The 15,150-nt window shown below is 42.4% G+C and overlaps 1 protein-coding gene across 3 annotated transcripts in view; it reads right to left on the reverse strand.

Annotated features, from left to right (window-relative positions):
* Positions 1–456: 456 nt before the first annotated feature.
* The window catches only part of GAN (gigaxonin), a 42,049-nt gene continuing 27,355 nt past the window's right edge, over positions 457–15,150 (reverse strand). For 2 of the 3 annotated variants that reach the window (XM_056360493.1, XM_056360494.1), the window contains one exon: positions 457–14,652. In XM_056360493.1, coding sequence (XP_056216468.1) covers positions 14,471–14,652 — 182 coding nt within the window. In that variant the 3' untranslated portion in view covers positions 457–14,470. The remainder of the gene's footprint in view (positions 14,653–15,150) is intronic. The other variant, XR_008825638.1, reaches the window with a different exon arrangement.

The raw sequence follows: 15,150 nt of genomic DNA on the forward strand, positions 1-15,150 counted from the left end.
TCACATCTTTTTCTCCTCTGCTTTTAAAGGTCACATGAAAGCAGCAGTACTTGTGAAGGTGACCGCAGGGGAGAACGGAGACCTTCGAACAACTGTCAGAGCTTTGACAGGTGAGCAGCAGCTCCTTCCCACTCCCATTCCTCCCAGAGCGGCCACCACCAACACCCACGGCCCGTGGGCCGTAAGCACTTACTGACCGGACAGAGCCGGAGGGGGACTGCTCCGCCTCCCCTTGCTTCCTTAGCCTTTCCTCCATTTATTTCCTTTGGGGTTTCCCCTTTGATTAAACTTCTGGCATGTAGGAATGTTTAATAATAAAACAGATAACTCATGGGAGATGATATTTATAAAAACTACTCTTTTTTTTTTTTTCATTTTTCCTAAGACCTTGAGAGAAAATCCTGAATTACGTTCTTCCTTTCCTTTAAAAATAGAAAGAAAAAGCGTAAGGAGCAGTTAACAAGTTTTCAAACCATCAATGTTTTATTTGGTTAGTTTATTAAACACCTTTAAGACAATTAATTTTGGTCTGTACCCTTCTATAAAATAATTCAAGTTCTGAACAAACCTCCAATACATAAAGCAAAGTTACTTTTACCATACGCAAATTTCAGATCAAAATACAACACTCTGTTTTCTTACATTTATAAAACCCGGTCAAATACAAACGACATTAAAAAAGATAAAACACTTTCACTGATCCTTGGTACAATATTACAGCACAATTTGCACAGTGGCAACTAAGTCCCCAAAGCACAAGTCAAATACTTTAAAAAGGGAACCTCCCTTTAGTCACCCAACATTATACTGAACACGTAAACGAAGCGAGTGCTACTTAATCCAGGAAAATTCTCATGTCCCTTTTTGTACTGTGTGTGAGCCACAAAGCAATTCTGCAAGGGAGGTTACTGGTAGCAACCAACCAGCTTTCCTGCTTTGCTGTTAGAATTTTATGTGCAACTACTCCATGAAAACAAATGGATGGAGGTGGACCAGACTCTGCACTGGGCAATTTATGGCAACTAAAGTAAACCAAGAGATGTGTATTTTTCTAGTAACAGATCATAAACCTTTTTTTTTTTTTTTTCCCCTCAAAAAAAAAAAAAATCAATACCAAATTATCTGTGGGTACAATTGGAGTAACTGCCTTTTTCACTTTGAAGACATCTAACATAGACGCAGAGTGTTTTCATTTGTTGAGAGTTTGTTCCATTGCAAAACCCAGTGTTTCAGCAATAGGTCAAAGTGCCATTAAAATTGCACATTTTTCTTCAGTTAGGAGAGAATACATGGTAGCATGCAATGTTCGTTTGTTACTACGCCTAAAAGCTTGCACTTAATACTAACTTATGAACAACGTGGGATCTCTTATGAAACAGAACCAAGAACAAAAATTTAAAATACAACCATAAAATGGTAAAACTGAAGCGTCAGTTGACAAACATTTCTGGGAAGGTTCTACTTAGCAAGCTTACAGTAACACCTCGAGAACAGAAAGTAAAATCCGAGCAATAACAGAAGGGTCTGATGGATCACACTCGGGTTATACTTTGCGTAGGCAGTCAAGGCAATCGCACTGCAGCACAACTAACGGGTATTTTCGCCTGCAGTTCTGCAAACCCCTCCTTTGTTTCCTCCCACCCCCAAACCAGTAGTTTTACTTACAATTCAAATGTAAGTTCAGTTCCTTTAGCCTCAGCTAATGCGAAAATGTGTGCATAATTAAATGGAAAAATACACTAATGGATCTAAGTTTCCTCTCCTCCCTCCCCCAAACTCATGTCATATCCATTAGGATACCACACACTTTCCAAAACTTTCCGTATCTGTTAACATTAGCATTATCCCAACAGAATGAAGGAGAATTGCATGCTGCACAAGTAGTACGTATTTAAACGATGCTCGAGTGTAAACAATATAGGATGGAAACAGTTAAAAAAAAATCCCAGCGAGGTACAGCAAAAACTCAATTTGCTAATTTAGTCTTTTAAGTGCAATCGAAACACTGCATACTGCCCTTCTCCAAAAAGATCTCTCTATAATTAAGCTAAACTATTAGGCTTATTCCCTTAAAGCTACATACCCATGCTATAACTCATTACATTGACTTAATGCAAATATTTGTGGGGGAAAATTAATTTACAGGGTTAATTAAAATCTTTGCAGTATTCAAAAGGAACGATAGTAAAGGGATCAACCATGGAAAATGTGGTAATACACGTTTTTAAAAATATTTCCGATAATTCTAACACAAAACAGCAAGTATATTTTGAAAAATGCATAGAAACCCTGTCAATACAAAAATCCCCACTAAAATTACACAACTAAGCAATTTTAATCTAAATATTTTATGTGCTTTTCCTATAAAGGCCACTTTGACATACAAATACAAAAAAATTTACATTTTTTCCCCAAAATAAATTATTTGTTCCTCAATTAAAAATACTGAATATGGAAGCATAACAACCCTCTCTCATGCCAGCTGCTCATCTGCAGTGGCTACTTCTGAAGAAGAAAATCTCCAAATATTTTCAATTACCAAAAGAAATAAGGAAAGCCTTCAGACTTTGTTCTGCCTAGCACTAGGGAAAGAAAACCTGGGGTTAGGAACGGACCAGGCTGAACAAGGCCCTTACACTGTATGTGCTGGGGAGGGAATGAACGTACACAGACACCCGCAGAGAGATTTCCTGTTTGTCTCCCGTGCTATGTACTGAAATCCCTTTTTGAAATCAGGGAAATAAATCGAGGTTAACCTGACTTAAAGAAAGACAGAACAGCAAATGGAGTTTGGAGGGAGAAGCGGTACGAGGTACAAGGTGGGCTAAGTAAATGAGAAATATAGGCCAGCTATGCAGAAGAACACACGTAAAGGTGAGAAGACATCATCAGCTGGTAGATACGAGCTACTCATAGGATGCAGAACCAGGGGAAAACAGTGGACCAGTTTTCTTAGCATTTAACAGCGGGAAGAAGAGGAACACAAGGAACAAACTTCACTGGAAAAATGAAGCAACGGGAGAACAAAGAACCTTTACCAGCAGCCCCAACCACATGGGCATTTATCCCTGAATTGCCATGGAAGCAGCAAACCCAAACTCACATAGCAGTGGAAACGAAAACTTACTTGGACTGGATTCGAGACATCAAAGGTATTCTTTACCGTAAGCACCAGATCCACAACTGAACAACACAGGAACATAAAAAGCAAGACCTACATCTCTCTGGAGGGGCATGGCAAACCCAAAATGCCTGACACGCTCTAGAGCAAAGAGATGCAAGTGTCATAAAGTGGCCCCTATACTCCAGCAGGTAAGCCACACTGGTGGGTTTACAAGACAAGCTACAACTGACAACAATACGAGACGGACAGGAGGGATACACTTTGATAGCACATCATTCAGCATCAGAACACCTAATAAACTGACAGGGGGGAAGGAGGAAAACCAGTGAACAGCAGTTGATGTGGATGCAGGATTCTTGGGCAGCCACTGAGTACAAGTCCTCCTAACCTTGGACCAAGGACTACATTTGGAAGGACACAAGAGCTGTGTGTCTTCTGTGTCACAAGGAATCAGCTCTCTGGTGCGCTATATTGCATAGTTTGATTGAGGCCAAAGAGCACTCATGTCTTATTTTTCCCTGTTTTTAACAGAAGTAACTCAACAAGCCCAAGTCAGAGCATTCCAAAGCCTGGCCCCAAGCAATTCACGGACTCATTTCTAAAGCAACACAGGAAGCTGGGGTGGGCACATAAATAAAAGCAAAAACCCCATTCCCACACAAAGCACAAAAGATCCACAGAAAACATACACACATAAAAAGCCTGTAAACACATCTGTAATACAGAAGTCAAAGCATGACAGCTGGATGATGAGAATAAACCTTGCTGTCAAGCTGCATGCCAGCGATGGTAAACAAGCCCAGGTGAGTGTTTCTACCATACCACACTGACATATTTTTTGTGGAAAAAGCAGCAATGTATTCTAACAATATCCTGGTAATTATCAAGATCTTGGATTTGACAGAATGCTGAGCCTTTACGAGAGCAGCAGCATTACATTCCAACACCCTCCTATTACTTGGTTCGTAGAATACACACATCATAATTGGATTAATCAGTGTAATTAATCAATCTCATTCTCTTATGCTAAAATAGAGTATGTGTACAGTACAAAGGCTAGGTATATTAGTCATCATTCATATACTATATTCAATTCTTTAGCACAATCCTACAAAATTCATAGTACTCAATAAACATGGTTTACAGAGGGAAAACTCTGAAGGAAGAACATCTAACGTGAAGAAATTTTGCTTTTTCCTTAAAACAATCTCAGCTTGTCAGGCTCCCACTTCAGATTATTAAACAGTAAGCATACAAACCGGGAAGCACTTACACATTCCTGTTTTCTCAAAGAAAGAAAGATAGAAAAAAAAAAGAAAACACAAAAACCCCAACCACCATACCAAAAACTGGAGGGGAAAACCAGATGGCCAGGAACTCCCTGGTTACTTAGGCCAACACTCGCTGTTCCACCCTGCAGAAATATTTCCAGAGCCTCCAATATTTTCAGATTTAAATACAACAAACGTAATGTATGAGATCTCCTGTAACACTCTACCATAAACCTTCATACCTTACCCTTACGTGAGAGTCAGGGTGGACTCATCCCTACCCACGCTGCCAGGGCGCAGCTGCAAGGCTCAGACTCCGCGCAGGCCTGGCAATGAACAGTGCCACTCCTCAGCCGTCCCTAAAATAAGAGCATCAAGGGTTTGCAAGCTCAGTATGGTCCCTCATTTATTGGCTGTTTTTCAGCCAGTGCTGCAGGTAACACAGGTACTCCTTGTGAAGGCCACCAGCCTGTGGTTCCTGGGCAACAAGTCTGGAGAAGTTTGGATGGTCCAGAGGGCAGCACCTGAGATGTGAGGTAGGAGAAGGACAAGGCAGTCTCTAGACTCTTTTCAAAAGGCTAAAGGGCTCTCAGATTAACAAGACTGGGAAATGCTACACCACCGGGACTGTGAAGCCTATGAAAAGGCTGCAGCCTGATGCCTGGAGAGGGGACAAGTTCAAATATCACCCCCCAATCCTCCCTGCGGCTTCAGACAGGGCAGGAGTAAGAGCTTTTACGTCCTCCACAAAATGAAAAACTTCTAGCAATCTTAAGTTACCAAAACCCTACACCGAACTGATGATCCAAATTAACGGGCACAATAAGGACAACGAAGTATCCCAGACACAACTAGAATTCAGCTCCTCTGCTCCACGGCTTGCATCTGCAAGAATCTTCTCCTCAGATCTGCCAAGCTGGTGTCAGCCTAGCGATGGCAGCAGTCCTTCTACCTTCCCTCCTTCCACCCCTCCATCCAGGGTGCACGGACCTGCCAGCCACGCGCCGTGCCTCAAACACGGGCTGAACAGACGAGCTGCGAGGCAAAACCCACACCTGGCCCAGCATCCCCATGCTCTGACAGTCATACGGGTCAGCACGTCCCAGACACACCGCCAGCTCCTGGGACTCAGCCCAAGAAGATTAATATTTATGGAATAGCCACCACGATGCCAATAGAAGGCTCTGGAATTAGCAGCTAATTGGTACAGTCTGCAGAGACATGAATAGCTCCTTGTTTTATCCCTCCTATTTGTGCATGGCCAGTAAAATGTTTGCTACATTTAATTCAACCTTAATATGAGCCGCTACTTAAAATTTTAAAGGAAAATGTTCCCCATGAAGCATTTCTTGGTTTTTCCTTTACAAAGAAAGAAAAAAGGCAGCGTTCTCCCTTTCCCATTACATTTTGTATTGTTAAGGCCTTTGACAGTTCAGAATCTGTCTTTATGAAAAGGGATTTTTAAAAAAAAAAAAAAATACTCAAAAAAACCCCAACAAAACCCAGAGAACAAACACGAGCTGATTATCAGCTTACATAAATACTTTAAGTCGTCAAGCACAGTGGTAAGGAATTCAAAAATATGTCAAAATAGCACCTTTAGAAGCAGAAGAAAACTTTTTTTTAAAAATTTCTTCAAGCTAAGCAAAATTCTGCATACTTGAAGATCCCAAAGAAATGGGCAAATACATCATTTCAGGTACAGAAGGTGGGTATTTATTTGGACAGTTTTTCCTCTGTAGGTGAATAAATGAGGAACTCCATGAAAAAAAAAAAAATAATCCAGATGAGACATTACAGAAAAAGCAGTGAATCTCTCTATTGAGATAATGGATCAAGTCCGCAGGCAAAACAGTGCAGCGCAGAGACAGATAAAAAACTATCTGATCTGTCCTTAAAAAGAGCAGTCTCTTCTGTGGTTTTAAACATATTTTTTCCTATTTAAAAATTCTCAGGACAGTCTTTCAATCGCTTCTCACATTTACAAGTATAATAGTGACTTTCAAGTAATATAAATTCTTATTTACTTTTTACAGCAGCTGCAGGTCAACCTTGGTCTTTTTGTACAGAAATACGCATTTAAAATGAAATTAAACTGTCCTTGGACAATGGCATCATTCTGCCCTGATTCTTGTCTGCTTTTCGTTTTTCATAGAAGGACAAAATGCAATTTAAAAGAAAACAACAAAAAGATTTGACAAAGTGCAAAGAAAAAAAATAATGAGGTAGCTGGGAACAGGGGCTTTTCCCCACGGACAAGGGGGCAGACTTCCAGCCACTAGTAATGCTCACACGTGGGAGTGGGCTACCCATGCTCTACCTACAGGGCTGCATACAGATCTTCAGGTGATCTCTAACCTGCCGATACTAGTTTTACAAGCTTGATGAAAAGTCATTTCAATGGGTATTAGGCACTGTCCCCACATACACCAAGGGGAGTTTAAAGGATGCACGGACGTGCAGAAAGCCAGCGCACAGAGCCCTTTGTGTGGACGTCCTCCAGCCTGCAGCAGCTCTCCCTAGCGACTGTCGGCAAAAGCAACGCATTCAGGAGTAAATTTGGGGCAAGAGTAAAAGCAAAATCCTGTTAGTAAGAGCGAAAGACAAACCAACTAGGACTAGAAAGCAGCACTATGCATGGGGTACGCCCAGGAATCTGCATCTGTTGGTTTGACAGGGCTTTGGGGTCAATTCCTAGCCAGCCAGCCACAGCCTCGAGTCCCCTCTGGCACCCGATGTCTGCAGCTGGGCAACGTCCCAGCCACATTCCCAAACACAGAGGGCAGCAAGGGGTGGCAATTACACCAGCTCTGTGCCAGCACCAGCCTCTTGCCCCATCAGATCCACAGGGCAAGGCCATGTGCAGTGTAAGGGAGTCTTGTTTTACTGGTACTTTTCCTCCCCCATCAACACTGTAACGCTGCCGCCTTCTAGGAGCCCACCAGAACACAGCTTGCTGGTTGCATCGACTGCACTAGGGTACGACAGAATACTCAGCGCACATTGCAAAATACAGACTCAGACCCTTTAATACAAAAACGTTTTGATTACAAGAAGCAAATCATTAGGTTTTGGAAGTCAGGGAGAAAAAAAACCCCAACACTGCTTAGAATTGACTTCGCAGCTGTTTCCCCAAGCAAACAAAAGCTAGAACAGATCCCGGTTTCTCTAAGCAAATCAGAAGAGTCCTTTGGACTGGTTTAAGACTAGTTCTGGAAGAGTTTGAAAGTATTTCTGAAGAGGGTACTCCTTGGCTTCCCCTCAGAAAGAAACTTTAATAAGAGCTTTAAAGAATGTCAGCTCTGTTCAATCTGACCACGTGGCCAGACACCCCAGTGTACCGGTTACTCTAATAATTAAGCAGACTTTGCTTTTTAAAACCCCAAAACAAGCGACAAAGACAACAATGCTTTCCTGCTATCACGTGTGAATGAGTAACACAGATGCTGCCTTGCTGAAGCGTTAGCATGTGACAGCATTAAGGTGAGAAACTCAAAAACAGCCAGGGATAAGGTTTTTGTAGCACGCTGCCTATCGCATACTGAAATTTAGACTTTACAAATTGGCTCTTGCTTTCATCAGGTGCAATATTGTTCCATGGGTGTTTTGGTTGTTTTTTTTCCCTCTTCTGAAATAGGTAGAGGTGGCAGCATGCTAACAGAATGCACAGAAATTACACTTGTAAAAGCAGCCCACTGCACAGCCTGCTTCAGTGGCACCTTCCAGGCTCCCACTGGGTTTAAAACTACAGATAAAATAAACTTGCCCTTGACAAAACCAGAGGATGTCTTATCAAGGGCATTAGGTGGCGATTCAAAACCACCTAGTATTTAAAAAAAACCCTGCATGTTCACATTTTATCAATAATGTTACTTACACTGGAGATGCTTTTTTCTATCCTATTATTGTAATCAGATCCACCAGCTTTTTACAAGGGCTCAGCATAGTCTCGTTTCATTAGGAAAAGTCAAGGGCATAGGTAGGCAACGGCATTGAGCGTGTTCATTTATTGATGTGCTCTGGCAGGTGTTCATTATTCACATGAAACCCTGCAAAGGTTCAGCCTTTTACAATGAAAAGTTCCAATCTTCCAGCTCACTTTTCAAGACACTTCAATAATTATTTCAAATAACCTTCCAATATTTTTCTAGATAAAATACTCTACGTATTTTAATTATTTCTATAACTCCTAAGCAGCTACCTAGAATAAGCCATTTTAAAAAATATCTTTAAGATTTTGTATCACCAATAGATCTACAACAATCACCTGTTGGTAGCTTTTTATAGTTTAATTGTCCTATTATCCTTAACCCTTTTTAGCAGGTACTTATCTAGTCAGGCATTTTGCATGGGTTTAGTCTATTCTTTTAGCTTACCTGTTAATCAAAAATCTGACAGAATTCATTAGTGGAGTATAACAGCAGTTAGGATTACAGAACCATGCAGGGCACGGCTGATCAGAGCTGTCACCTTAAAGCCTGGCTGTAATCCTTCCTACAGCAAGGAACTGCCCAGAAAAAAAGACCAAACAAAAACCACAGGGATGCTGGAGCTGGAGAGTAGGTGCCCAACCGACCAATAAACTTCAGAGCACGCAGATGTGACCTCTCCAGAAAACGAGCCATGCTTCACCCAAATCTTACTGGCTTTACAGCAATACCTCCGAATCAGCTTTGACTGGCTCACCTTCCCACTCTGAAGGGACCAGGCAGATCTCCTTCCTTTGCTTTCACAAGTAGCGTGCCAAGGAAACACGGACCCTACTGACGCAGCAATCAACTCCATCAGCAAACAAGGAAAAGCAACAGAAAGCAGCAAATGTCAAAAGGCTACGCGACTGACGACTGAAATGCAGGCCCGTACTCGTTCCTTAACGGTTAAAGGAAATACTCAAAGACGGAAATAGCTTCTAACTGCAAAATAAACATGTATATAATGTATGTAACTCCCCTCCCACCCACCTGAAGAAGCTGTTTAAGTACTCCAAAGGGTTAAGAGAACACAAACCCCAAAACCTTGATGCTAACATTAGAGGCAGAAAGAATCTGCACCCCAAATTAATTATAACTCTTTGCAAAGCATCGCTGTGAGTGGCACCAAAACATACCTTAGTTACACTCTTCAGTATGCCTGTGTCCCGGGGTAGTCACACTTCCTGAGACACAGCCTTCCTTCTGCAGATACGATAAATGCAAATGAGTTGCACTTTATCTAAATATTTACACTTTTTAAATACTAAAACCTGTTGTCAGCTGCCGTTTGTTACGTACTTGCATGGCACTACTGCTCTAATAACAAGCAAAGTGTCCATACGCATCACATGGGGTGATGCCTCAAGGCAGCTGTGAAGAGTAACACAAACCTGCAGAACAGTATTAAAAAAACAAAGATTTACAGTGTTTTAAATAGCATTCATTAAAAAAAAACCCAACAACAAAAAACACTGCTCTTTTTTGGAACACAGTGAATTTTAAGCATCTCTGTATTTTAATAGAACAGCTGAATTATTGTTATATACAGAGGAAACCGAAAGTTTGGCACTTGCAGCATCTTGTGTTTGTTATTGCATCCTGCGCTCTGCATGGCACGTTACCAAAACCCATGCAGGCTGTACGGGCACAGTATTTATGGAACCAGCCAAAGAAACTGCAGTTAAAACAGGGAAAACCCTCCATAAAGCCCTCATGTTTGTACTTGTGCATTTACCAAGCGATGCAGGCGTAAGAAGTACTGCAAAAAAGAAGTGAAGCTGCCTGGTGTTTTCTGGAAGGGGAGTTTGTAAAGCAAGCCAGGCGCTTCAGTAGCTTTGAAGAAAAAGCTCGTATTTTCAGCAAGAACTCGGCTTCAGAGGGCAGGCTGTGTGACGTGCAAGCTTCGTGCAGTCCAAAGCGGACAGGGATACAGCCTGCCCACAGCTAACGGTGAGCTGGTCTCGTACATTCGCCTTTCTTTTCAGATTCACCACTATCCTTTTGTGTAATCCCGTATTAATTTGCCTTCAAGTTAAAGATGAGGTACCCTCAAAGCTACGGCAAGTCACTTGACCAGGAACAGCTGGTTGATACAGCACTTCCACAATAACTAAAACTTCAGGAACAGCTGATACACTGTTTGAGGACAGGCAGCCCTTGCCGCGGTGTAACAAACCAGAAGACTCTTCGGGATGCCTCTTTTTCAGGTTATAGAAACAGAAACGATAAGCCTTTGAAGTCCAACGCTGACTCTTTAGGAATACAAAGATCTCACCAGGCCAGGTGTGTGCCTCCTTAAGAAACCCAAGAGATTTATTTTGTGAGAGCAACAGCACTTTATACCTTTGCTCCTGAAATCACCCTTTCTGCTGTGCAGGGCAGCCACTAGACTACACGTGTAAAACAAGCACTGAGGACAGTTGTGTGCTTATAGTATTATCTCTTTTTCCCTCCTCCCACCCCCCCCCCCCCCAAACTTCCCTACCTTGTATGCGGTGACTTTCTGATTACAATGGCTGGGGTTTGTCTGGCTCTACAGCAGGGGGGAGGAAAGGACGCAGAGCCCCAACCCAAGTCACTCGCCTGCAGCGTGACCCAGCCGGTCCTCGAGCTGAGCTTGGCTCAAGATGCAACCGCTCGAGACCTGCGCCCCAGGACCCAGCCCCGACCCCAGGTGTGGTAGGCACCAGCCCAGCAGCGCTCCTCAGCAACACAGACACTGGGCTCAAAACATCGGCATTTCAACACCGTGATGAGCTCACGGCCCCAGCGAGGCACCCGGTTTGGTAAAGCAGTAAGGAAGGTGCCTCGAATCCTGACGCTTGGAAGCCAGCAGAGTGCACACCAGCTGGCTAAGCAAATCATTCAAAAAGTCACCTCGGGGGGAACTGGCTGAATTTGAGCACCGATTCACAAGCTGGAAGGAATTAAGGCCGCTGTGCCAAGCAAGGACAACTTCACTTTCTGAACTGCCAAACCACCTAAAACCCCTGGATTGCAAACTCTAAAAATTCTCGAGTCGCTTCCCATGTGGTCCAGCCGCCACATGCAGGGGTGCACAGCTGCCGGGAAGGCAGGGACAGCTGGGGTGGCGGCAGGGACCAGCGAGCCCAGTTCAGTCTCCAGCTGTTCACACGCCCAACACACCCAGGCAGCTGGTGACCTGCCTCCACTCAGCACCTCTGGCGTCCAAGCCTTCCTCCGCTGCTGAAGCTGACCGTCCCTTTCCCAAGGAAAGCCAGAGGTCTGCTTCCCCCGCTCACACCCCACCACCTGCACCACCAGGCTCTCCCTGGAGAAAGGAGAGCCTTGGCTTCGAAGCCTTGCTCCAAACCGGGAGGCAATCGAACCTGGTTACTGCACATCCCAAGAGATGCACGAGTCACCGGGCGTGCAGATCAGAACCGACAGACAGACACGAGTCAGACCCCGGGAGACGAACCCCTTCCCTCCTACCCTACACACACACAGGCCAAAGCGTGTCCCCGACCGGCCCCACAGACAACGCAGCTGGGGAATGATCCCCACCCCCATGAAGCAAGGCCAAGGAAGCCAGTTTTGAGATCTCAGCAGGGCTTACACCGTCAGCTCAAGCATGCACCCAGAACTCCAGGACACAGCATCTCCAGGGACTTGGTCCCCGGCCACCAACCTACAGTAAGTGATAGTACACACGTGCTACGAAATTAACTTTGTAACTGTTTCAGGTGAAGACGCTTAAAACTCCTTGGTCACAGCTCACCGAGTGCATTCACAACACACTCCAATTACCAGCAGATTTGTTCGGTTTACTTATGTTAAAAAAAACACAAACAGTAAGAATACCTATTGTTAATCCTACTTTAAGTGTAAACATTTGGTTCAATAACTTTAACTGCAAAACACTGCTAGAGTATACATGACTTGGATCTATTATGTGCATTTATTACTTAGGTTTTCTGGATGCTGAATGCCCTCAAGTGTACTGGGAAGCTACAGGGACTCAAGAGATAGCAGCCTGCAATATTCTGAATAACATTTTTCAAAGTTTCCTAAGCCACTTAGAAAACTGAGCTCAAAAGTGAAATAGATACTTAGAAACATTCATCACTTTTGAACGTGGGATCTTGGCACTTTGTCTAAGAAAAAAATTGAACAATCTAAGATTTTCAAAAAAGGGAAGTTTTACAGATAAACTAACAGCACTTGATTTATTTCACAAGACAGCCAAGGATGGAAATAGTGGTTCACATTTCTGTAGTAAAGCATTATATATAAATTTAAAATCTACAGACTATATATATACACACACCAAGTTTACTGCAATGCATAAATATATAAACTTTTCAATATGCCAACTAATATAGGTCAGAAAATTGATGTATATAGTTCAAGTTTTGCAGCACTTCAGCATTGTAAAAAATAAAAAAAAATAAATAATGGTCAATAGATTGGCTGCTGCCCTCTTCCCTCCCTTCGCTCAGATTCAGAGTAATCCCAACCATACACCAGTGCTATGGAAGGACTGAGCTGAAGTTTCAGAACGTCTCTTCAAGGAATATTTAGTGAAATATTACTATTTTGTACTGGTCTGGGATTGTATTTCAGCATACCTACGATGATTCAGTAAAGACGACAAATGTTTACACGAACACAACTGAGGGCAGAGATTGGCTTGTCTGAGGTCCACAGAGTTGCAGAGTGGAAAGTATTGTATGTAGTTCTAATACTGGTTATACAAAGTCTCCTTTTCTGAAGGGCAGGAGGTCTTATTTCTATTTCCGTCTCTCATTATTCCTTTTAAATAAATACAGGTTACATCCCACCCATCACAACAATAATGAAATTAAAAATTGAGGTAAAAGTGTTCTACCAGCTGATCTTGACTACGAACAGAAGTCAATTAAATATCGCTACTGATGTGAACAAGACTTAGTAAGAAACAAAATGCAAGATACCAAATTCTTCACTATAACCACACAATAAACCCCAGCTTTCAAAGTCAGACAGCAGTAAACAAGACTGTACCTTAGCATGGAAATCATTAGTAAACCAACTTTTGATCCCAATTTAAAGTCGCTGTACAAATTTTCCTTAACTCACAATCCGAAAACCATGTTTTCTGCAAAACAAATATATCCTTGTCATATTTCACCTTTGTTCTAGTAGAGATAAGATGCAACTTTATAATCCTCAGTCTTAAAAACCGTTCTTAGTTTGCAAGCGATCTGAAGTAAAAAGGAACACAACCCATTTTCTCCCGTTTGTCAAGTTTTGTTGTCTTTTACCAAAAGCAGCAATCATCATTAACTGTTCCAAACGCTGTTTCCCTTTTTACTTCAAGGAAACAGCCGCCAAAGCCCACACAGAAACGCATGCCACCCGCCTGTACACCAGTTCATCAGGCTATTCAAATGACAGCATAGAAAAAACAGTTTACTTCTCTAGTATACTGTATTCATTTCAGATTAGTCCATTTTAAATATATTAAAAATATTTGTAGGAATGAAAACATTGCAAATAAATGAAAAACCGTATGTACACACCTCCACCATTTTTAGGCACAGACCTTAACTTTTGAGGAAGGACTAGAAATAAAAGGTGCACCAACCAACATCTCCTATGGCATTACGGGCAAACAACAGTCTTTGCAGTGTACCAGGGAGGTTGGTTATCGTATAGCTTCTGTGTATTATAGCTATCCAGTCCAAGATAGCACGTTTATTCTTATCAGTTCCCCTCAGGGGAAACGCATCTTAAATCTTTTTTTGCTTTTCAATAAACTTCGCCAAAGTAATATCAATTCCCACCAGTTTCAGACACAAAAAACCTCCTTCAATAACACGGCTTAAACTCCAAATGGTTACGAATGAAGGTGTTTCCTCGATCCCCCCTTTTATTTTCCCCCCCTCTCTTCTTTTTAATGTATACTTAAGTTATTTGTTCCCAAAACAAGAACTGAGACTCAAGCTTTTTAAGCATTTAAAACAAAAACAGTTACCATACCAAAGCACAGCATACAGTGTAAGTTTCAGCTGTAATTTCTCAGCTTTTCCTTTATATAGAGCTATATTATGGTGGACTGCGCAGAATTCTTCCAGTCTCCTCCACTGTCAGCATATGGATCACGGAGAAGGTACGCGGATGCGGAATAATCCTTGTTGAAGCTGCAGTCGGAAGAGCTTGCAGTTTGCGATCCGCAAAGCTGCGCAGCCAGTACGGCGGAGGTCCGATGGAAACAGTGGTTTAGTGCGCTGCCAGGTTCCCGTGCTCCTTTTAAATTCTCTAACATAGTCATAATTTGTACCTAAAGTCACACACGCACAAAAAACAAAAAACAAACAAAAAAAAGAAGATAAAATGTTTAAAACATACTGTAGCTACCACCACATTTAACCCCTAAAACAAAAATATGTGGACAGGAGCACGCACAGAATCAGTTCCTGGATGTATGGTTGAAATTATTGTTAAAAGGAACTACTATGACATCTCTTATCTACTTAAACCCACCACACTTAGAGTTTTGCTCTTTTCTATTTTGCAGAGAGCCCCGTTACACACAGACACATACAGATGGCCATGGAAGCACGTAGTCTTCCAAATGTCTCAGAGTATGTGGCCAGATGCTGAAAGCTGAGGACCGAATGTGTGTGTTAGTACACATTTATTCGGTTGGGATTTAGAACCAAGACTCCTTATCGCATCCGTATGAACCACTGGGTGATGTCCCCAGAATGCAGAACCACCTGCTCACCGCTGCAAAGATGGGAGAAACAACCTCAGCCGCCAACATTTTTTCTTGTAT

Source organism: Falco biarmicus, chromosome 15, assembly GCF_023638135.1.
Source record: "Falco biarmicus isolate bFalBia1 chromosome 15, bFalBia1.pri, whole genome shotgun sequence".
NCBI classification, from domain to species: Eukaryota; Metazoa; Chordata; class Aves; order Falconiformes; family Falconidae; genus Falco; species Falco biarmicus.